Here is a 25,549-nt window from a genome sequence, read left to right on the forward strand (position 1 = left end):
CAAAGGAGTAGTATAGAAAGGGTGAGGCCCTGGAAACTTGACTTCTGTAGCTTTTTTTGGTGTGACTAATTAACTTGAGTTAATAAATATACTTAACATTCAGATAATGCTTATATAAGTTTGAAGTTCTAATTTGACATTAACTATTAAATCTTCACAACATCCCAGTGAAGTAGTACTTCCCTGGTTACAAATAGGAAAACTGAGACAAAACAGTGACGTTACTGGCCCAAGGCCACAGAGGTGAATACTGGAAGAACTAGGATTAAAACTCAGGACACCTACTGATTACCAGCTTCATGCTAATTCATATAGCCCACATGCCTAAAAAAAAAGTCATGTTATGCTTCCAAAACGCTAGTTGCGCCCTTAAGAACTGACTGAAAACAATGGGGAGACATGAAATAAATAATATGTGAACATTTAAAACATTTGAGACAAAGTTCGCTGCACCTTTAATGAATCAACTTTTCTACATAAATTATGTATTTTGAAAATAATTGTATTACCCAAGGATTGTGCCCAGAACTTTATGTAGGCCAAAGGTAGATTCCTAATTAAGGGTAGATTTACTACACATGAAGAAAATATGTCAAAAAATCTGCCCATTTTCAGCTTTGGTTAAAATGTTAAGTTATTTTCAAATAAATTAATCTGTGTTTCCTCTTTCTGCTCCTGTTGATTGTAGGTAGGCTGTGGAAAAGCCATGCTACTCATAAGAAAGATGGGACCTGTTTTATAGGAAATAGGAGACTGTTAACTCCCAAACACCTCCCAGCCACCAAGTGCCTTCAGAGTGTCCTAAAGGAGGTGGAACTAATCCGGAATTCCAGGGCACGGACAAATGAAGAAGCAATTAGGTTCAATCAAGAACTGCAAAAAGAACTGAGGAGTTCCCAGAAGCTATAGTCACCCTGGAAGCCTGCATCATAATCTGAAGAGGGAACAGGCAGAAATGAGGAAGAAAGTAGAAGAAGCTAGACATGCTGTCCTTAACAGTCTTGGCAAAGTGAAGGAGTTAGAAGCAAAAGCCAATAAAGTGCCACATTTGCAAATATACATCCAGCAGCTAGAATCTGAACTACAGTACTATAGGTAAGTCTGATACCATTCAAAATAAATGTATCAAATCATATTTAAACATAGCTGGGCTAGAAACTAAATGCTTATATTAATGAATCTACTAAGATATTTTCTAAAGTGTGGTTGGAGAGGAATTAGGAGCTACCTCTTCATTTTCTTAGAAAGGGTCCCTTGTAGAGCACAATGCCTTCACGGAGTTTGGCCTGAGAAAGAAATACTGGTTTTGGCCTACAGTGAGATGGTAAGACTCCCAAAATAACTTACCCACCAATGAAAGTTAGAGTAGTAACACCTCAAGATAAACCTAAAAAGCCATTGTTTACTCAATCCTTTATATATTGCATTTTCCATCTTTAAGGTTTTTTTTACTATAACTAATTTGAATTGGATTAGTTCCTGTTACTTAAATTAGATACACATAAAAATAGTAACTGAACAGATGATGTTCCATCACTCAGTCTACACCTGGACAAACAGCTCAGAAGTGCCATACATAAGGCCAAATTCTGGCCTACAATGTTAAGCTGTGGCGTAACTTATGTCCACCATTTTTCATTGATAGAATGTATTTTACTTAATTAGATAGCAAGCTAATTCAAAACAAAACAGATGGTGGGTAATGATTCCATGCTTTGTACCCACTACATAGCCTTCCACTGATGGTAAGACAAAAGGAAGCCAAAAGCAAGAAAAAATAAGCAAGCAGTTAAAGTTGTGGCTTACAGTTCTTAATATATCAGGTGGCCCACTTCAGTTTTATTAATAGTAGGAGCAATTTTTAATTTAATACCTACTACATGCCAAGTGAGCACCAATAATTATGACAATATACTTGTGAGAGCATGTATCAGTTTTCATACATAGATCACAAAGTCTTTTCAAAGGTATTTTACAAAGAAGAAACTGAGGCATAGAGAACTTAAGTCAAGTCACACAGTAATTTAGTGGCAGTCTGAAACAGAACCGAGGCCTTCCAACTCCTAGCCTTGTGCTTTAACCACTAGGACAACAGCTTGGATAAATATATCTCCAAAACAGAGAAAAATGTGCACAGATTTACTTAGTACCTAATCTTGCTGTTCTTGCTCAGACAAAACTTTCATTGAACTCATTGATGATTATTTAAGTCGCTGGCAATTTTGCATGAGTCAGTGCTAGATCCATAGACTTAATGTCCACATTTAGACTGACATATAATAAAAAGGTAACTTATATGCAAACTGACTTTCTTTCATTTTTTTCCCTGATTCTTTATTTAAAACTGTTGTTTTAATATTTTGACTATTCAGAACAGCTTTTCCCTTTTTAATCTGATATTTCCTGTTTCCTTATAGGAACTATTTGTGGCGTTACAGCTATTGTATTGTGTTTATAGGGTGGGGAAAGTATCTAAAAATAATCACTCTATCCGGTGTCTTTCTATGAGCATTGTGTATGTTGATATCTTTGGGTTTACAGAAAATAAATGCATTTCATTAAATGGCTGTACCATTTTAAAATGCCATCAAGGGCATGTAACTTCCAAGACAGCTACTCACAGGGATTTGCTGGCAATGGGTCCAGAACAGAACTGGGAGAAATTTTTTGACTAAAACTTTTTTCAGTGAAAACCACAGATTTGGTGACACCCAAGCATTTCAAGAATTCATGTCAGTTTTGCTGAATAAATTTGGTAAAAAAAAAAAATCATTTTGATATTTTCAAAACAAATGTCATTCAAAAATGACTTCATTTTGAATGTCTTTAATTTTATTTTTAGCATTTGTATAAAGTTAAACAAATGCTTGAAATCAAAATAAAACAATTTTTAAAATTTTTTTATTTGCAAAAATTTCAAAAAATTTAAGTGTTGGGTTTTACCCAAAACATATTTTTTTTTTTTGAAATTTCCAGCAAATTGAAAAATCTGTTATTTACCCAGCTCTAGTCCTGTATAAGCCATACAGCCTTCTCTCTACTGCCTGAAATAGAAAGTCTCCACTGGCCAGTGCAGTGAGAGCTCACTTCCAAAGTTTGATGGAGCATGAAAGCACATTTTTGAGAAGAGGGTAATGAGCTAGTTAAAGATGAATAAGAAACATCAGCTCAGACTTGCTCAGTGAGTGCTGACCTTTGGTTCTGAAAAAAGATGAATAAGACCTTTGGTTCTGAAAAAAGATGAATAAGAAACATCAGCCCAGACTTGCTCAGTGAGCGCTGACCTTTGGTTCTGAAAATAACAGCTGAAAATAAAATAATAAATAACAGATTTTTCTGTTAGATTTCACCATTGATGAAATGATGATGATGAGCTGGTAGCACTGGTTATACTTAAGACTTCCCAACACTTTCAATTATAAAACTCTGTTTTAGTTGCTTATAATTTTGCCAGACTTTAATCTTTTGAGCTGAAATTTTCCATACTGGGCGGTTGCCTCCAGATCAGTGGTCTCCAACCTTTATACGCCCAAGATCACTTTTTGAATGTAAGGGCAACACAGAATCTACTCTGCCCCTTCCCCGAGGCCCTGCCCTGCTCACTCCATCCCCCCATCTCTCCATCGCTCAGTCTCCCCCACCCTCACTCACTTTCACTGGGGCAGGGGGTTGGGGTTCGGGAGGGGGTGCGGGCTCTGGGCTGTGGCTGAGGGGTTCGCACTGTGGGAGGGGGCTCCGGACTGAGCCTAGGGCAGGGGTGCAGGAGGGGGTGAGGGGTGCAAGCTTTGGGAGGAAATTTGAGTGCAGGAGGGGGCTCTGGGCTCAGGCAGAGTGTTGGGGAGCAGGAGGAGGTGTGGGGTGCTGGCTCTGGAGGGGGTCAGGGCTGGGGCAGGGGGGTTGGGGTGCAGGAGGGGGTATGGGATGCTGGGTCTGGGAGGGAGCTCAGGGCTGGGGGTTGGGATATGACCTCCCACCAGGCAGCACTTACCTCGGGTGGCTCCCGGTCAGTGGTGCAGCAAGGCTAAGGCAAGCTCTCTGCCTGCCCCAGTCCCATGCCTCTCCTGGAAGGGCCAACGTGCCCCTGTGGCCCTGGCGGGGGGGCACGTGGCTCCACGCGCTGCCCCTCTCTGCAGGCACTGCCCCAGCAGCTCCCATTGGCCACAGTTTCCCGTTCCCAGCTAATGTGAGCTGCGGGAACGGTGCTTGCAGGCAGGAGCAGCATGTGGACACTCCTTTCCCCGCCCTGGGCCGCAGGGGCATGTTGGCTGCTTCCGGGAACAGCGTGGGGTAGGGGCAGGCAGGCAGGGAGCCCCGCTACACTGCCAGAGATCACGATTGACTGGGAGAGTCTTTAGGATCGACCAGTCGATCGCGATTGGCCTGTTGGTGACCACTGCTGCAGATTAATTTTTTTTTAAGCAAAGTTTTAACAAAAATGGTTCAGCCATTTCAGAGAACAAGGCTGGAGGATAATATGTTTTGCCCATGTTAAAAAAAAAAAGAATTCTCTCCAGCCCTAATCTTTTTAGTCTCTCCTCATACGGAAGCGGTTCCATACCCTTGATCATCTTTGTTGCTCTTCTCTGAACCTTTTCCAGTGTGACTGTGTCCTTTTACAGATGGGGCAACCAGAATTGGACACAGTATTCAAAGTGTGGGTGGATTTATATAGTAACATTATGATATTTATGGTCTTATTTTTATTCCTTTCCTAATGGTTCCTAACGTACTATTAGCTTTTTTTGACTGCTCGGTGCACAGCAGCATTAGTTTTCAGAGAATATACATGGTGACTCCAAGATCTCTTTCTTGGGTAGTTACAGCTAATTTAGAACCCATCATTGTATATGTATAGTTGGGATTATTTTTTCCAGTGTGCTTTAATCAATGTTGAATTTCATCTGCCATTTTGTTGCTCAGTTATCCTGTTTTGAGAGATCCCACTAGAATTCTTCACAGTCTACTTTGGATTTAACGGTCTTCAATAATTTTGTATCATCTGCTAACTTGGCCACTTCACTGTTAACCCCTTTTTCCAAATCATCTATGAATATGGTTAACAGCACAGGTCCCAGTACAGATTTTTGGGGGACCCCACTGTTCATCTCTTTCCATTGTGAAAAACTGACCATTTACTCCTACCCTTCGTTTCCTATCTTTCAACTAGTTACTGATCCATAAGAGGACCTTCCCTTTCATTCTATGGCTACTTAGCTTCCTTAAGGTCCCTCACCCAAGGCTCTTGTCAAAGGCTTTTTGAAAGTCTAGATTACCCATATCCACATGCTTGTTGACTCCCCCATAGAATTTTAAGATTGGTGAGGCATGATTTCCCTTTGCAAAAGTTCTGCTGATTCTTAACAAATTGTGTTTATCTGTGCATCTGATAATTCTGTTATTTATTAAAGTTATAACTAATTTGCCTGCTACTCAAGTTAGGCTTTTCAGCCTGTAATTGCTAAGATCACCTTGGAAGCCCTTTTTAAAAGTCAGTATTATATTAGCTACCCTCCAGTCATCAAGCACAGAGGCTGATTTAAGCAATAGGTTACACACCACAGTTAGGGTGTAATTCTGTAGTTTGATATCTGAGCTCCTTCAGGACTCTTGATAATATAAATGCCCCTGTGGCTGTGGGAGGCATTATGGAAGGTTTGCATGAGCTCTCTTCTCCACAGCTCACTGGCCTCAGATCTGGGGGTGAAAGGAGGGGGGATAGTTGCCTGTGCATAGGGGTGTGTGTGTGTGTGTGTGTGTGTGTGTGTGTGTGTGTGTGTGTGTGTGTGTGTGTGTGTGTGTGTGTGTGTGTGTAACTGATCGTATACCAAAGAATTCTTTTTAATTAACTGCTACATTTGAAATTTTTCAGAAAAGTTGAGGAAAGAATTATTATGAATTGTAAGAAAATCCTTTCGCAGCAACTGATGTAAATTCCAGAACCCCTCCCCCACAAATGTCACAAAATTTCGTGATACACTCATCCCACTCATGTGGATGAGTGTTTTGAGGCCAACAAGTCATGGCTGAGGTGTTCTGTTGATAAGCAGAATCCTGTCCTTTCCAGCATCAATCTGGACCCTATCTGGGGAACTAAATTAATTTAGAAAACAAAAAAACAAGCACCAAAGAAAAAGCTCAGATAGTCTTTAAAGAGCTTTGAGCATGGAGGCTAAAAAAGTGTATATTAAATTCAAAAATTGTAAAGAATAAAATGAATTAAACTCACTAAAAGCGAGGACATTTTAAGTTAAAAGACACCTTCCCGCCCTCCCCACACCATCCCCAAACTTAGGAAAAAGTCAAGTCATAACATTAATCTTCAACACATCATGACTACTGTAGATGTGTCCCAATCATATCATATGAGTATGACCTAGAGGTTTTAATAAGCAAATCTTTTGGAACAATTTTGTAATGTACTTGCTACAATATACATATAGTGTATAATGAAAAATTACTGCACAGGTCCAGTACTAAATTTTAAAATGTTAGTGAATTGAGTATTAAAATAAACAAAAAATGAACCACCAAAAGAAGCAATCCATAGTAGGGATTATATACTGGCTAAACTGGATTAGAGAAAAAATTACAGGTTTTTCTCCTTAAAGCAGCAGAGGGACAAGGAGGAAACAAACTGTTTTTTCATCCCACTTGAAACAAAAACAAAGGCCAAATTGATCTTAGTGAAACAGAGTTAGTAATGGAGATGTTGACAGAGGTTTTACTGTAGCAGTGCTAACCAGCACTACACTAGTTATATAGGTCAATGCAAAGGGTCAGACAATGCTAATTATGCTCCTAGTATTCATGGCCTGATTCACAATTATTTAATTATCCATTAGTATTTATAGGAGTTAAACAAGAAATCTTTTCTGTATGGACTGCACAATAGTCTGTTTCATCCATTCACATACACATATACATCTGGACAAATGGATGCTTATGACTCCATTTTCCTCTGATTTATATTCACCAGTGCTGATTTTTCAAAATAGTTACATTTTATATCAACAGTATCGGAAGATGATGTATGGATCTTCCCTTTCTATAAGTCTACAACCTGACCTTGTGGAGGGTGAACCTAATGTAATAGGTCTTTTCAATTTCTAAGGGCATGTCTACACTTACTGTGGATCGACATTGCAGCGATCGATCCACAAGTCGTCGATTTAGCAGGTCTAGTGAAGACCCGCTAAATCAACCACAGATTGCTCTCCAGTTGACTCCGTTATGCCACCAAAACAAGAACCATAAGGTAAGTCAACCCAACGCGGTGTAGACACCGCAATAAGTCGACCTAAGCTACGTCAACTCAAGCTACGTTATTCACGTAGCTGGAGTTGTATAATTTAGGTCAACGTAACCCCATAGCTGCCCTAATTTTCAATATGGGCCAAGTAAATCCAAAGTAGACATGCTCATCCAAGAAGGCAGAGGAAAGGAATATTTCCTCCTACTGGTCTGTTTTAGAATGCTTCTATTAGGTGAAGGTGGGAAAGTACTACAGAGAATACTTTCCCTGCCCCCACAAAAAAGGTGTTTTCATGTATCAGTATGTAAATGTGTTATTTCAAGCCAGGCACTGATGCAGAGCTTATATTTAGCTCTTTTCAGCAATTTTCATAATATTAATAGGAAGAAATTAAACTGCATAGTTTCAGCACAAGAACTTTAGGAACATGCTGTTTAAAGTTAATAGTGCCTGTCTGGTATGATAAGCATTTTACAAAGATTAAAAAAAAAGGCAATATTCAGTGTGGGGAAACATTTAAAATGGATTGTATAGTACAGCTGGGCAGAACCAGATTTTTCATTTCACAGGGAATGCCATGAGTTTGAAACATTTTCTGTTTCAAAATAAAATGAAAGCAAAAAGCTTCAAAATTCCCCACAAAATGAGATTCCAGAGGAAAAAATAGTTATAGGTCAATTGCAATGTCTTGTTCCAATTTTGACTTTTATTTCTTTTATATTACATTTATAAAAGAAGTAATTTCAAAACAGAAAATAGACATGGTTCTGTTTGGAAAAGTTCGATATGGAATGTTTGACCTTATCAAGATGTTTTTCAATTTTCCTTTTGAAAACTTTCCTTGAAGTAAACACATTTATGTAAAACAATTTGCTTTCAACAAACAGGTGTTTTCTGACAGAAGAACATTCTGTTGGAAAATTTACGACCAGCTCTGTTGTGTAGTTGTCATACTAGAGATGTCACAAGAACCTCCCCCCCCCACCCCACCAAAAAAAAAAAAGAAAAAGATTTGGGTATATGTAAATGTAGAGAGAAAGTACCTGGCCTTTCACAGAAGGAACCCTGCCACTTACAGACAGCTAGCCTTCCCCTTCACATGTGGCACTGTGCCATCATGTTTCCAATCCTCTGGTGGGGAAGGACCATCTGTACTAGCAGAGACAATGTCTGGAAATAGTTGGATCACAGAAAATACTTACTGATTCAGAAGTCCCTACTCAAGCAAACTTTTCATTCAAGTCAATGAGAATTTTGTTAAGACCTGCCACATCAGGGCTAAGGTGCATTATATTACTCCTTTTGCACTGTTAGAGCATAGTAGGTTGGCAAGAGAGAGCTGAGAAATATATCTAGGTGCAAGAGAAGTGTGGAACTCTGACAATATCTAATTATTGAAATGATTTCCCTTCTTTTACAAAACAAATTCTTTAAACATCAGATTGTTTATCAAGTATAAACAAATCAAAATTGTATAATTATTTTCTAAATATCATAGATGTGGTGAGGGAGGGGAAATCATGGTACCTTGCAAGTCATAGTATAGTAAGGTTTAAAAAAATAAATCTAGATTTGCAATGATTTTTGGATGCCAACATGTTAAAGCACTTCATATAATCAAATGTATTGTTTCCTTTTATATTTCAGCTGTCTTGATGTGTAGAATTCAGTTTCCTCTAGTACTGTAAATTGCAGCCATTACAGCCAAATAGGTTACTCCAGAAATTCTTAATTGAGAAGTTTTAATGATGATGTAGATGACAGCTTCATGTCTTTCAATGCAAAGTAAAATTTTATGGCCACCCCTGTACATGTGCACTGAAGTTCCTGATGTCAGCTCCATATGGAGGCCCTGAATGACTGGTAAATTTGAAAGGGGAAGATAATCAAAGCTAGCCTCCTTATTGTAAAAGTGTACTTTTAAAAATATGTACTGTTTATGGTCCCAATCCTACAAGATGCTGAGCCCTCTCAATTCAGTTTAATGGGAATCCACACTAGAGAGGGCATGAAATCTGAATGGAGACTGTGGGCTCACTAGACTGCATATTCAGATCCACAGACTGATAAAAGCCCTGGCCATTTTTTCATATTTGTTTTTCTCCTTTGTTTCTAAAGAAATTAAATACAAAAACAAAACAGAAGAGCCTCAAAAAGTGAATGCACTACTTGGCCACATTCATACAATATTAAGTGGAGATGGGACAAAACTGAAGGCACTTGGATCTGAGGTTCTGAATTTCAGGGCAGGGGGAATTTGGCTGCAGATCAAGCATTTATGGGATTTCATTCCAGGGCTTTGTTCAGATGAGGCTAAAATTGCATGAGACCAACTGACTTTGTGAGACTTGTGCAATTTGGACCCCAGCGTCCCACAAAAACATTTTGTGAGATTCCAGTGAGCCCCAGCTCTAATTTAACCTTTACTCTGACAACACACCTCTTCCCCCCCCCCCCCACCCCCAAAAGCTCATCCAGATCTTAACAGCACTTCCTGGGCCCATCTGTAATATTAAGCCATTCTTAAAACCACCTAATAGATATGTGTAAGGTCTAGGAGGGGTCAGGTTTCAGTTCATGTGAGAATAATAACTTCAAGTTGCTTGCCTTTGGGGTCTTTAAAATCTTTTTCTTCAGCACTTAGCCAGACAGTCGGCCATAGCAATGGTTCGTCATTTGGTCCGTTCCTACAAAAATGTAATAGAACAGGTTTATTAATTTAAACTGAGAAACATTTATAGGTGAAGAACAACGATAACCTGGGAACTGAACTCTCGGATGGTGAAACAGACTGTGACTGAAGCAGCTGCCTGAATATTGACACTCTGACTACCAGCTGTAAGAGCAGTCAACCAGATTGTTCTAGGTGATTGCTTTGACCTTCTCCTTCTTAAACCCCACCCACCAAGCACATTCCCAGGGTAAATAGGAAGTTGCAATTAGTTACTTGCTATGTTAAGAGTTTGAAACAAAAAAAAAGGGAACTTGAAAATGAAGTTCTTAAATAAGTTAAAAGTATTAACAACTGAACACCTTTGCGTGTGTCCCTTGACTGACTAGGATTCCTTACAGTGCATTGACCATTCCTAAACAGGGTCAGGTTGGGGTAATACTGGCAAGAGGGCACCTTCAAAGGGACATATAGGTTTCTGGTGGTCTATTTTTATTCAACTCCAGTAGAAAGAAGCTTAAACAACCATTACAACATACTTAGGTCTGTTCACATCAAATAAAATGTATAGAATCTGTTTCAGCAAAACAGATGGTTTTGTTTTGGATTACAAAGTGTTTATCTGTACTTTTGACATGTGTTTGTTTCAAACAACAGCAAAACCTTTACTCCAAATTCATTAAAATTAATACTGAAGAATGCCTATCCAAAAGGGAGGCTGCTCTTGCTCTATTTAGTCTGATAGCTGAAATATAGCCAAATCTAGTTCTCTTTAGGCTTTTCAGTGCTGGACATTTAGTTACACAGCATCTTTTCTTGGGAGACTTTGCTGGCTTCTCATTAAATCCTCCTTTTTTTATCCAGCTTGCCCTATTTGATGAGTTTCAATGGGAGCACAATAGCAGCGTTGCATGTAGGGACGCTGCCTATTCATTCCAACAGACCTACATTTGCACAGTCTGAGAACTTCTTTCCATAAGTCTGAGTAGGAAGTCTTTGTTGCACACATTGTAGCTGTCACTTAGCAACCCCCCACCGCAATGAATACTTTCCAGCTGCTGAAATATTAACGCCTGTGAACATTACAATGGTGAGGAAAAACAAAAATCATCCAGGCCAAAGGACTGAATGAGTTTTGTCATATAGCATGTGCCATATCTATTGTGTGCAAAATCTTTAAAAGCAGATTCTAGCATTTCATTGGCTAATTAACTAGAGCCTCTCTAACAAAATTCATTTAGCCCAGAAGCAGGCCAGGTGATGTTTCTGCCTCTGTCAAATTTGTTCCAGGGAGGGGAACTTTAATTTCAGCCAGCAGCTCCATTGGTACCCTGCCAGTTGAGGTGGATGTAGATGTACTCCATCAGTGCATCCCAAGGTTGCCCTGTCACATCCCCAGTGACAGCACAACTCCAGTTCTGGACTGCATTACCCTCCCCCACTACCTATGGAGTCCCCAGCAGAGAGATGTGGCCACCTTGTATCATCACAGCCTTTCCACTGGCAGACTTTCTGAAGCCAGGACCCATGCAACTTGGTTTACACCAGCAAAATCAGTTAGCCCTTTAAATCATAAGCAGCTTCCTAAACCAGTCCATTTACACATAAAAAGAAACAAATGAATTCCCTTCTGCAATTTGATGTGTGCATGCTTTCTCCGTCTCTCATAGGCTATCAAACTTGGACTTCTCACTTTTCAGAAAGGGATCATTTCTTGATTTTCATTCTTGTGAATCGAGTCTGAAAAGAAATGGCACTAGCCCACCCATCAGATACATATAGAAAGTGAGAATAAAACCTAATAAAAGTTAACAGACAATTCCTGCTTTCTTTATTCATGGAGTAGCTCCACTGAATTCATTGGGACTACTCATATGAATAAGAAAAGTAGGATGTGGTGCTAAAAACTTAAATGTGAGTGTTGCAAACCTTTTAGATATGCATTTCAAAACATCACATTAATCTTGAACTTCTGGTTCTTTTGACAGAATCTCTCTGGCCCTCTGCTTGTCAAACAGAGCTTGAATAAAATTCAGAATGCCAAGCAGAGTCTAGGTACTAGGGCTGGATCCTACAGGAGCCAAGCCGAGCATGGTGGTCCTGATTCAGCAAAATACTTAAACACATGCTTATCTTTAAGCACTTAGGCAATCCCGTTGAAGCCCCATTAAGAAAATTAATAAATTAACAAATCATCTCTCATAATAACAGGTTTCAGAGTAGCAGCCGTGTTAGTCTGTATTCGCAAAAAGAAAAGGAGTACTTGTGGCACCTTAGAGACTAACAAATTTTTAGAGCATAAGCTTTCGTGAGCTACAGCTCACTTCATCGGATGCATTTGGTGGAAAAAACAGAGGAGAGATTTATATACACACACACACAGAGAACATGAAACAATGGGTTTATCATACACACTGTAAGGAGAGTGATCACTTAAGATAAGCCATCACCCACAGCAGGGGGGGAAAGGAGGAAAACCTTCCATGGTGACAAGCAGGTAGGCTAATTCCAGCAGTTAACAAGAATATCAGAGGAACAGTGGGGGGTGGGGTGGGGGGGAGAAATACCATGGGGAAATAGTTTTACTTTGTGTAATGACTCATCCATTCCCAGTCTCTATTCAAGCCTAAGTTAATTGTATCCAGTTTGCAAATTAATTCCAATTCAGCAGTCTCTCGTTGGAGTCTGTTTTTGAAGCTTTTTTGTTGAAGTATAGCCACTCTTAGGTCTGTGATCGAGTGACCAGAGAGATTGAAGTGTTCTCCAACTGGTTTTTGAATGTTATAATTCTTGACGTCTGATTTGTGTCCATTCATTCTTTTACGTAGAGACTGTCCAGTTTGGCCAATGTACATGGCAGAGGGGCATTGCTGGCACATGATGGCATATATCACATTGGTAGATGCACAGGTGAACGAGCCTCTGATAGTGTGGCTGATGTGATTAGGCCCTATGATGGTATCCCCTGAATAGATATGTGGACAGAGTTGGCAACGGGCTTTGTTGCAAGGATAGGTTCCTCGGTTAGTGGTTCTGTTGTGTGGTGTGTACAGGGTACTCTACACCAACATTCCACACAAAGATGGACTACAAGCCGTCAGGAACAGTATCCCCGATACTGTCACGGCTAACCTGGTGGCAGAACTTTGTGACTTTGTCCTGACCCATAACTATTTCACATTTGGTGACAATGTATACCTTCAAATCAGCGGCACTGCGATGGGTACCCGCATGGCCCCACAGTATGCCAACATTTTTATGGCTGACTTAGAACAACGCTTCCTCAGCTCTCGTCCCCTAATGCCCCTACTCTACTTGCGCTACATTGATGACATCTTCATCATCTGGACCCATGGAAAAGAAGCTCTTGAGGAATTCCACCATGATTTCAACAATTTCCATCCCACCATCAACCTCAGCCTGGACCAGTCCACACAAGAGATCCACTTCCTGGACACTACGGTGCTAATAAGCGATGGTCACATAAACACCACCCTATATCGGAAACCTACTGACCGCTATTCCTACCTACATGCCTCTAGCTTTCATCCAGATCATACCACTCGATCCATTGTCTACAGCCAAGCGCTACGATATAACCGCTATTGCTCCAACCCCTCAGACAGAGACAACACCTACAAGATCTCTATCATGCATTCCTACAACTACAATACCCACCTGCTGAAGTGAAGAAACAGATTGACAGAGCCAGAAGAGTACCCAGAAGTCACCTACTACAGGACAGGCCCAACAAAGAAAACAACAGAACGCCACTAGCCATCACCTTCAGCCCCCAACTAAAACCTCTCCAACGCATCATCAAGGATCTACAACCTATCCTGAAGGACGAGCCATCGCTCTCTCAGATCTTGGGAGATAGACCAGTCCTTGCTTACAGACAGCCCCCCAATCTGAAGCAAATACTCACCAGCAACCACACACCACACAACAGAAGCACTAACCCAGGAACCTATCCTTGCAACAAAGCCCGTTGCCAACTCTGTCCACATATCTATTCAGGGGATACCATCATAGGGCCTAATCACATCAGCCACACTATCAGAGGCTCGTTCACCTGTGCATCTACCAATGTGATATATGCCATCATGTGCCAGCAATGCCCCTCTGCCATGTACATTGGCCAAACTGGACAGTCTCTACGTAAAAGAATGAATGGACACAAATCAGACGTCAAGAATTATAACATTCAAAAACCAGTTGGAGAACACTTCAATCTCTCTGGTCACTCGATCACAGACCTAAGAGTGGCTATACTTCAACAAAAAAGCTTCAAAAACAGACTCCAACGAGAGACTGCTGAATTGGAATTAATTTGCAAACTGGATACAATTAACTTAGGCTTGAATAGAGACTGGGAATGGATGAGTCATTACACAAAGTAAAACTATTTCCCCATGGTATTTCTCCCCCCCACCCCACCCCCCACTGTTCCTCTGATATTCTTGTTAACTGCTGGAATTAGCCTACCTTGCTTGTCACCATGAAAGGTTTTCCTCCTCCTTCCCCCCCCCCCCGCTGGTGATGGCTTATCTTAAGTGATCACTCTCCTTACAGTGTGTATGATAAACCCATTGTTTCATGTTCTCTCTGTGTGTGTATATAAATCTCTCCTCTGTTTTTTCCACCAAATGCATCCGATGAAGTGAGCTGTAGCTCACGAAAGCTTATGCTCTAATAAATTTGTTAGTCTCTAAGGTGCCACAAGTACTCCTTTTCTCTCATAATAGTGGATGGGATTTTGGGTCCCAGCTCGCCCAAGCCACTTTGAAAATCAGCCAGTATTGATACTGCATATCCTGAAAGACACACAGCTGAAGAATACTCAACTCTTTTAGCCTTTTTATTCTATAGTAAGTGTAAAAGGGAGAGTTAATTGTTTCAGAGTGTTCAATCACAATCTCACAAGAATGAAGGGAAGGAGAATTTTAAAGAAAAAAAAATATTACTTTCCCTCAGCTCCTCAGACCATCCTCCTAAACACAGAAATGCCTGGAGGATACAAAAACAGTCAGTAGTTTACAGGAAGTTACTAATAGCCCAGATGTTAGAATTGGTTGAAATAATTTGTTCTGTACAAGGGAAAAAAATCTGCTCTCAATGTGGAAGAATTACTGTTCTTCAGGGGAGGAGACCTTATGTGCAGGAATGTACCCTGAGGACCATAATAATATGACAAAATGAATGAAGTCACCCTGGAATAGCTCATGGGAGATTTGCAGATGTTACTGTAGAAAAAAATATGACCTTTTTATATTCCAGAAAAAAGCATGGAAGGACAAAGTCATGCATTCAGAATGAATGACCTAGAGACACCATATTCTAAACTGTAGGGGGGGAAAAACCCACTTAGTTGATTTTTGATTTGTAGATCATATCTTTTGCTTCAGCTCTGTTGTTGCCAGAGTTTGCACTTCAGTCTTTAATCCACTATAGTTTAACCATCTAGAGAATGGTTTCAGAGTGGTTGCCGTGTTAGTCTGTATCAGCAAAAAGAATGAAGAGTACTTGTGGCACCTTAGAGACTAACGCATTTATTTGGGCATAAGCTTTCGTGGGCTAAAACCCACTTCATCAGATGCATGCAGTGGAAAATACAGTAGAAAGATATATGTATACAAAGAACATGAAAAAATGGGGGTTGCCATACCAACTCTAACAAGACTATTCAATTAAGATGGGCTATTATCAGCAGGAGAAAAAAAACTTTTGTAGTGAGAATCAGGATGGCCCATTTCCAACAGTTGACAAGAAGGTATGAGTAACAGTAGGGGAAAAATTAGCATGGGGAAATAGTTTTTAGTTTGTGTAATGACTTATCCCCTTCCAGTCTTTATTCAAGCCTAATCTGATGGTGTCCAGTTTGCAAATTAATTCCAGTTCTGCAGTTTCACATTGGAGTCTGTTTTTGAAGATTTTTGTTGAAGAATTGCCACTTTTAGGTCTGTTATTGAGTGACCAGGGAGATCGAAGTGTTCTCCAACTGCTTTTTGAATGTTATGATTCCTGATGTCCAGCTGTCACCTTCAGCCTCAACTAAAACCTCTCCAGCTCATCATCAAGGACCTACAACCTATCCTGAAGGACGATCCCTCACTCTCACAGATCTTGGGAGACAGGCCAGTCCTCACTTACAGACAGCCCCCCAACCTGAAGCAAATACTCACCAGAAACAACACACCACACAACAAAAACACTAACCCAGGAACCAACCCCTGCAACAAAGCCTGTTGCCAACTCTGTCCACATACCTATTCAAGGGACACCATCATAATACCTAATAACATCAGCCACACCATCAGGGGCTCATTCACCTGCACATCTACCAGTGTGATATATGCCATCAAGTGCCAGCAATGCCCCTCTGCCATGTACATTGGCCAAACCGGATAGTCTCTACGCAAAAGAATAAATGGACACAAATCAGACGTCAAGAATTATAACATTCAAAAACCAGTCGGAGAACACTTCAACCTCCCTGGACACTCAATTACAGACCTAAAAGTTGCAATTTTTTAACAAAAAAATTTCAAAAACAGACTCCAACAAAAAACTGCAGAACTGGAATTAATTTGCAAACTGGACACCATTAAATTAGGCTTGAATAAAGACTGGGAGTGGATGGGTCATTACACAAACTAAAAACTATTTCTCCATGCTAATTTTTCCCCCACTATTACTCACACCTTCTTGTCAACTGTTTGAAATGGGCCATCCTGATTATAACTACAAAAGTTTTTTTTCTCCTGCGGATAACAGCCCACCTTAACTGATTAGTCTGGTTAGAGCTGGTATGGCAACCTCCATTTTTTCATGTTCTCTGTGTAGATATATATATCTTCCTACTGTATTTTCCACTGTATGCATCCGATGAAATGGATTTTAGCCCACGAAAGCTTATGCCCAAATAAATTTGTTAGTCTCTAAGATGCCACAAGGAGTCCTTGTTTTTTTATCTAGAGAATGAAATTAATTTAGTCCTTTACTTGGTTACATGTTCGTCTCTCTTTTAGCATTCCTAGATCAGTATTTTGGTAATGTTCATGCTATCAATTGCCCCAGTAAATTATTTTTTAATTATCTAAAAGCATTGGAAAATATCCATGGATAGAAAAATAGGAGTTGAGCTGCCCAGCTATACTGAAAACTCACCACACTGAAACCCAATGTCAAAGATATGTTTGGACTCCATCTTTGGGCCAGTCTGGACTGATATGTCGCAAAGGATCTTGAACACCACTAGTCTATTTAGAATGATTATATGGTCTTAGGAGATGTTATTATGGCAACGAACCACAGGTTTTTGGATATACAAATAGACAGCAGCTCCATTGTGATTTGAAGCTGCCAAGATTCTAAACTGATTAGGTCAGGTGAGCCAATCTGCGTCACTTACAAAACCAAATATTTTTGTATTTTCAGAGAAGCAGGAATGTTATTTAGCAGTACATGTGGGTAGGATTACAGCAAATAAAATCAGAAGGCCAGCATGGAATATATTTTCAGTCTCCTCTGCACTGAGGATAGCAAATAGAGGATCATTGCTCAAATTCAGTGCCAGGTTCTATTCTCTTTACTTTCAATTACATGTATTTTTTTCAAGTTATAAGAAAGCATCTCATCCTATGTACAGGTGTAATATTACTTGTAGTGCAGAATAGTAGGGCTTTAGCTTTTCAGTGTTTTTTTTCCAGGTTTTATTTATGATACTCAGCAGATTGTGTGGATAACTGTAAAACTGCCCCACAAATCTGAATCTTTGTCATCTATATCAATAGCGTTGGCAGTCCATTCAAGCAGTCACATACTCAAACAAGATTCTGCTCTCAAAAAACTTTAAAAAAAATTCCACACCCGATGGGCAACATTTTAATTAATGACCTCTACATTTGAGCTAGAGGTTTTGCACATCATCCTTAGATATTTCTCACACTGTAACATTAGGATACAGCAGACACTCTAACACTCTAAAGTTCGAGGGGTGTTTGGATCCAGGATTTTGGCCGAGACCATTATACAGATGATGACCTATTGCAAAATCCAGATCCACATCTGGGTGCAGAAATCAAATAATCCTGGAGTTCTGTTGTGCATAAGTCCTGGGTTTTGGTTTGTGGCTACAAAAGTCAGCCCTTTACCTATGCATTTCCAATAATACTTTGCCCTTTTATAGCACCTTCTGAGGATCTCACAACAGTTTGCAAAAATTAATAAATGTGGCCTTTCAGCATCCCAGTGAGGGAACTAGATATTATTTATCCCCATTTCATAGATGGGGAAACTAAGGCACAGAGAGAAAATGATTTGTCCAATGTCTCACAGCAATGTCCTATGTTCAGGACCTTGATTCCTCTCTACACCCAATTCGCAAATGATAATTTCACATGAACTTTCATATGCAAAAATTTAGGTGGGAAGTAAATTGCAGATGCAAACTTTGAGGCCAGGATGAGGTCCCTTTGGAAATTTCTGTGGAAGAAAGAACCTCAATGCACATAGCAGAGTTCTTAAAAACTCTTAAAAAATGTGTACAAAGCTAATTGATGGCATTTTTCATGCTGTCTTTTCGGGTGGAAAAACTCTGAAGAGTGCCTGAGTTTCTAAGGAAACTGACCATCACACTCATTCATTTAACACAGGAGGTGCCAAGTGTAAGAAATCAGATTTGTAATTGGAAGTGCCCCAAAAACCATTCAGTCTAACCCCCAGAACAAGATTAGGGCCCCATACTTAGCTGTATGAAGAGTCTCTTTTCATAGCATAAAGTTTTGGTGAAGGTTTGTGATGTCACAGTAGTCTAACACTCAAAAACCTGGCATATGCAGCACATCTGCTCACTTTTATTCTCTCCCCTTGACTTGACCCCATCATATTACTTGGCATTAGTTCACAACCAGAACCTGGAGGTATTCGGTAGTGCTTACTGAAAGGTTCCGCCAAGTTGAAAGTAGAGTTAGTAAGATTTGAGTTGAGCTTTGAGTAAATATTCCAGAAATTCCTGGAACTGGCAGACCCAAGTAGCATTTTGTTTACTAAAAGACTAGAGAGTGACCCTTTGGAATATAACAATCTGACATGAATGAAAGCACAGCTAAAAACTTATGCAATGTCAGGAATCCTTACAGAAAAAGCATTTATTCCACCAGCTTCCATGGCACAAATATTTAGAGTGGGATTTGAAAATGAAAGGGAATTGAATGATTTTATTTCCATTGAATAATGATCATAGCACCTAGGAGTACCTTAGGAGTTCAGTCCATTGATTTTGCATGGTGCAGAAGGGGTCGGGTGGGACAGTCAGGAAGCTGTTTATGTCTCTATAGGCCGGTCTGCACTAGACCCAAAACCCTGGCTCTAGTGCAGAGGTTCTCAAACAAACTTTTGGTGGCCTCACAGTGTGTCCACCAAGTCCTTGCTGGTGCCACACTGACACTTTTCCTAAAATTATTTATTTTTCCTAAAGCTAATAAAGTAATATGCACATATATATATCCAAATCAGTGTAATTTATTTATGTAAGGTTTGGGGTTTTTTTTTTTGCAGACTCAATAATAAAAATCATGCACAGTTATCTCTATTCTTTATGGACCTAACAGAGTAGAAACACAAATAAGGTACTTTGCACGTTCTTGTCTTTTTTATTCTTTTGTTTTTTTTGGTAAAAGTGGTTATCTGTATAACAATTCTGAAGTAAATTTAAAAATGCTTTGACACAACAGAAGTCTAAATAATAATGAAAAACATATCTGGGTGGCTTGGGTCTGGGGAGGGGAAGAGAGGGGACACACGGCTGCGGCTTGCCTGGGGCTCCTACGGCAGGTGTTGGGGGTTGCAGGTCTCGGGGCTTCACGCCAGCCTGGGTCTCCCTCCAGCTGGGGAGGTGCTCAGAGCGTCTCCAGGAGCGGGGCTTGTGGCTCCAGGCACAGGGTCTCGGGGCTCCAGCTACCGGGGGGGAGCGCGGGCAGAAAGGGTGGAGTCAGGGGCTAGCCTCCCCAAAGGGGGGCTCCACCTGCCTCCTGTGTCCTGTCTCCCTCCCCCATCTGCCACTCGCCTCCTCACTCCCCTGGCATAGACACCCCCCTGCCCGCCATGAGAACTCCTGCTCGCTGGTGGCTCAACACTTACCGCCTCACTCCCCTGCGCACAGCCAGACCCCCTGCCTGCCTCGTAACTCAGCTGCTGGCTCACTGCTCACCTCTTTATTCCTCCACCAGGTCTCCTCCAGCTGTTTGCCTCCTCACTCCCCCGCTGAGTAATAGAAATGGTGGATGCAACCTTTTCAAACAGAATAAGTGACATGTACTATGTGTAATACAGTGTATTATAAATAAGGCTGGTATGGAGGTACTAGTAGAAATAGTATTGCTCTCTGTATAGAAAAGTTACCAAAACTGTAATAGGAAACTAGAGACCAAGGGCAGAGGATATTTTTACAATCTGGTTGTTTACTGGAAGGACATTTTAAGATTTTAAGCAAGTGCACAAGATTTTATGAAAATCTCATAGATGATGTCTTGTGTTTTTATTTTTATAAGATTCTGATTACTAGTATGACAAGCAGAATAGGATCAAAACTTTTAAAAGATATTTTTAATTTGCAATTTGATATCAAGGCTTATGAACAGTTACTGGGTGGTGAGACTGGGACAGCTGAGAAGTTAAACAAAGATGTCTTCTTTTGCATACTTAAATCTTATGGTTAAAATGCTTGAAAAGTTCTCAAGTCTTTCACTTAAAGTCAAAGTTTTCAGCTATGATGTAACAGCCATGGAATATAATCCTCAAATGATACAGCCATGAGATAAGATTTATCTCATTTCCAGGCAATGGGATTTTTGCAATTTCTAACATATTTCTGAGAAGTGAAGGCAAAAGGGGCATATGTAAGAGTTGTGTGTTTAAATATATAGTATGTTGGGTCCTGGAGTGGTCTGGGATACCCAAAAACCCAGCTGTAGAAAAGGGAATCTGGTTGATGAGAAAATAACCCCTATTTTATTTAGGTATATTGCTCAGGGCTAAGAGTGGTTTCCCTGGTTCTTGCAGGTTGTTATCATACCTGTAATAAGGATGGTCACAATAGGGTACTTCCTTCTTTGCTCTACTGTAACTATAAACAGTGGATTGGCGGGGGTGGAGGGGAGGGAGAATTAAAAAGTTAGGTTCATTCCTATAAATTATAAAAATGATTAATTAGAATGTATAAAAAAGCAGGGGATTCAGAAACCGAAGAAGTGAAGCAATATACACAACATAGAGAAGAAAAAACACCCAATATTTGTGACGGAAAACCCAAACCTATTCAAAATAAACCCATACTAAATAAAGTATTCACCGATCCTTAACTAAACCTTGGGCTACAGCAGTATTACTGCAGCTTCAGTCACTTGGCTCACACAGAATCCTTTCCAGATGGATTGGGAAACCCTTCCCCCTCAAACGCCATTGTGTCAGATAGTACACACACAGGAATTGTATTAACAGAGCAGTGCGAGCTTTATCTAAAAGCTTTTCCAGCAATCCCAGCCAGTTTCATTACCCAGGTGATTTAGGGCCTGATCCAAAGCCCATTGAAGTCAATAGGAGTCTTTCCATTGACTTCAGTGGGGTTGCATCAGGGCCTTAAAGCACACACTTTTTCAACTCTTGGAATGCCCCTCTGTTCACCCCAGTGTCTAGCTCTGCGCTGTGAGGTAGATTCTCTAGTTCCAAAAGATGCTCTGAAACAAAATTTTGGTTTTGCGAGACCCCTTCCAGTTCCTCGGTATACAGCTGGAACTCTTTACCTCACACATGGATCATTCAATTCATATCAGGCAGCTACTGTCAAAGCTAAAAAGCCTAGAAAGCATTGTGGATTCACATAATTTATTTGTCCTTTATGTAAATCTGAGGCAATGCCAGTGTTTCAGACTTGAAAGAGAGGATTTCTCTGTGGTTTTATTGCAGTTGCTCTGAAATATTAAAAATCTCTGATATTTAAAAACCAGTGGTTGCTGGTATCAAACCTTAATTGGTCAATGCCCCATTTCTGAAAAATTAGTGTTTTATTATTATGAACCAGCTGTTTATCCTCTTGGTAAAATCCAAGTTATTTGTAAGCTAAAATACCATTTTCCCCTCCTTTTGTAATTCAACCTTAAGGTATTCTTTTTAAAATAAAACATTACTAAGGATGGAAGTGTAGCAATTATTTGTCTGATCTACTAAAACTACAGAAGCTTTAGTATAAGCTCGGCTAGTTTGCTAAGCTAATGAAGCTTTGTTTTTGATAGCTGATAGCCATCACAATGCAGAAGTTACCAGGAAGTGTTTGAAGGTTGCCGACTTTCTGATTGAGCACCCTTGCCCCACCCCCTTCCCCACGGCCCGGTCCTCTTCCCTGAGACCCCGCCCCCCACTCACTCCATCCCCCTTCTCTCTGTCACTCACTCTTCTCCATCCTCACTCTCTCACTCATTTTTCCTGGACTGGGGCAGAGGGTTGGGGTACAGGAGGGGGTGAGGAGTGCAGGCTCCAGGCAGCACTTACCTCAGGCAGCTCCTGGAAGCAGCGACATGTCCCTGCAGCCCCTAGACGCAGGGGTGGCAAGGCGGCTCCATGCTACCTTCGCCTGCAGGCAGCGGTTCCTGGCCAATGGGAGCTGTAGGGGTGGTGCCTGCAAGACAGGGCAGCACATGGAGCACTGGGCTGCAGGGACATGTCACCGCTTCAGGGAGCCATGCAGAGCCAGGGCAGGCAGGCAGCCTGCCTTAGCCCCACCACGCCACAAACTGGAGTTTTTGCTCCCCGGTCAGCAGTGCTTTTTGACCAGGCGTTCTGGTTTAAAACTGGATACCTGGCAACCCTAAAGTGTTTTGCTGCAGCACATACTCCTGGAGAAACTTTAATTCCATTAATCTGCATATAGCCATCATTATACACAGGGAACAACAACAAACCCCCAAAACAAACAGAAAATAACTCCCAAACAAAGCAGTGACTTTATAGGCACAGCCCATCAAGGAAGCATGCAACCTTCTAGGTCAGGGTTTCTCAAACTGGGGGTCTGCGAGGATACTTCCGGGGGTCCACAAGTCATGTCTGGGGCCGCCAGCCCCACTGATCAATTCCTCCCCATCCCTCCTAGTGCCTCCTGCACAACATGGAACAGCTCTTCAGTGGTGTGCAGGAGGCACTGGGAGGGAGGGGGAGGATTGGGGATGGGCATGCTCAGGGGCAGTAGTGGAAAGAGGCAGGGAAGAGGAGGGGCGGGCCTTGTGGGAAAGGGTGGAGTGGGGGGGGTTTGGGGCGTCCATAACATTTTAAAAATCAAAATGGGGGTCCTCAGGTTGCTAAAGTTTGAGAACCGCTGTTCTAGGTTATCTAGACATCACAGGAAGGCACAGCAGAACTGACTATTTCTATATAGCAACACCAAAGTGGGAGGGGGGAGAAGGCGGGTGGAAAAGGAGATGGGAAAGAAAGAGCAGTGTGGCTCATTACTATGAAAGAGAAGACATCAAAGTGCCACCTTCTTTCATTCTTCCTCTCTTGCCAGCCTTTTCTTGACCTAAGGACTGGAGGCTTAAATCAAACAGTCAGAATGAATGATGAAACAGCACAGTCCGTGTAAAACAAAAAAGGGGCTGCTGAGAGAGGTAAAAGGGGGGCACCATCTGGAGGAAACAGAGAACACTCAGCTGTTTGTTTCCTTGTCACAGAGCCTGGTGTTTGAAGAGCCCTGGTGGGAATAGAGACTCCCTTCACTTTATAACAATAACCAGAGCCTGTAAAGCTCCTGCATCTCTAAAGCATAGACCCTCATTTTGTGGTCAAAGGGAAGGAGAGTGGTGAGGAGATCAGAGGAATGAAGAGCTAGCATCCTTTGAAAGGGAGCTGGACAATGGTCAGAAATAAAGTTTTAATACTGGCAGCTGGGATGGCCAATTTTGATTAGGTACTCATATCAGAGGGAGAGTGGCTTAAGAATTCTGCAGTAGCTCAGATGAAATGTTTAGCAGCTCTTGCAGCTCACAAAGAAGAAAACTGAGCTCCAGAGAAACTTTTAAATGGTCCGTTATTTTTAAAGGGAAGCTTATGCATTTTATCTGTCAGTTCATTGTGCAGAGTCCCTAATACACTCAGTTTTAAAATTCATGGTGATGTTAAACAAACCACACCAAGCTTTTCCAGGTTTGGGATTTTGATTAAAGTCATTTGCAAAGACAGAAGTCCTATCAGTGTTTTTGGGACATATGTATTACTGCAGTGCCCGCTAGAATGCTAGACTTTTCCCATGGCATTTTAAGTAATAAGTGAAAATGTGATCCAGCCTGAAATGTACCGTACTAGGTGCCAGTTCGAAGGTGAGGGCTATGAAACAAGAAAACAAAAGAAATTAAAAAAAAAGTGGTGGTTTAACTTTTTGTTTATTCTTAAAATTTAAAAAGCCTCTTTTTCCAATTAGACAAATATAGTGTTGCTAATTGTTAATGTACAGTTTAGCTGATGGTCTGGACTTCAAAAAAAATTGTTAATCCTCCACATGTATTGTGGACTAATGAGACTCATGTAACTGCTACTCATCTGGATTCTCAAATTTTCCACACTAATGTTCCCCAATATACCATCTGCATGTTAAGAATGCAAATATGCAACTGCTGACAATGATCTATCGATCAAATATATTCTTGGTGTAACTCCATTGCCTTCAAAAAGCTATATCAGGACTGTAATTTTCCCAAGTCCATACAGTTGCAGTTCCAAAGGAACAATTATAGTATGTATTGTGAATGGGGATTAAGAATTATGCATTAAAACAGATTTATTCGTTTGCAAAAGGGAGGAAGTTTCTGTAATACATTAAATAAACAATGTATAAAGCTGTGTTGTTGGAATAAATGTGTCAGATTACTTCACAATTTTTTCTATCCCTTTAACACACGCAGAACATACAGTAGTTAAGATGAGAAGCCAAATTCACTTCTGCTATAAATCCACTGGAGCCACTGAAGTTCTACCAGGGATGAATTTGGCTCATCATATCTTAACTAAAGAAGGGCTTGAACCAGGAAGTTTGGCTCCAGTTCAGAATTTCCCACAGTTAGAAGAGGAGCTGGATCTGGGACTTAGGTTCTGGTCCATCTCTAATCATGATCTGCAGAGTGTGTTGCCTGGTGTTTGAAAACATTTGTGTTTGCTTATTCTATATTTCAGTCAGGAAAATACGCTGTATGCAGCGTGAGGCAGATCAGTCATAACAGTGTGTTTCTTATTTCATTCTAGAGGAAGTGAGAGGGCAAAAGCATTCCCAGACTGATAGAGTGTAAGGCCCAGCTCCTCAAAGGTATTTACGTGCATAACTCCCATAGAAATTAGTGGTAATTGGACAGAAGAGAGGAGAATGAATGAAGATGTGGGATGTGATGGGGCAGGATGCAGAGACTTAGGCTGAGACCCTCAAAGATATATAGGTACCTATTTCCTCCCTCACATTTTAAATAATGTTTTCATTGCAAGTACTTTTTACATTAGAGCTAAGACAACCATTTCACTCCTTGTGGGGACCTATGACATTCTTTTCTATGTTAAAAACTTGTTATTTGAAGGTCAATGGCTAGGACTGT

General features: G+C 40.7%; 1 protein-coding gene across 1 annotated transcript in view; it reads left to right on the forward strand.

The window, feature by feature from the left end:
* The window catches only part of EFCC1 (EF-hand and coiled-coil domain containing 1), an 88,631-nt gene that overhangs the window by 2,778 nt on the left and 60,304 nt on the right, over window positions 1–25,549 (forward strand). Inside the window, 3 exon segments of the mRNA XM_038411259.2 lie at window positions 693–895; window positions 898–924; window positions 927–1,095. Of these exon segments, the coding sequence (XP_038267187.1) occupies window positions 693–895; window positions 898–924; window positions 927–1,095 (399 nt within the window).

Source organism: Dermochelys coriacea, chromosome 7 (assembly GCF_009764565.3).
Source record: "Dermochelys coriacea isolate rDerCor1 chromosome 7, rDerCor1.pri.v4, whole genome shotgun sequence".
Taxonomy (NCBI): domain Eukaryota; kingdom Metazoa; phylum Chordata; order Testudines; family Dermochelyidae; genus Dermochelys; species Dermochelys coriacea.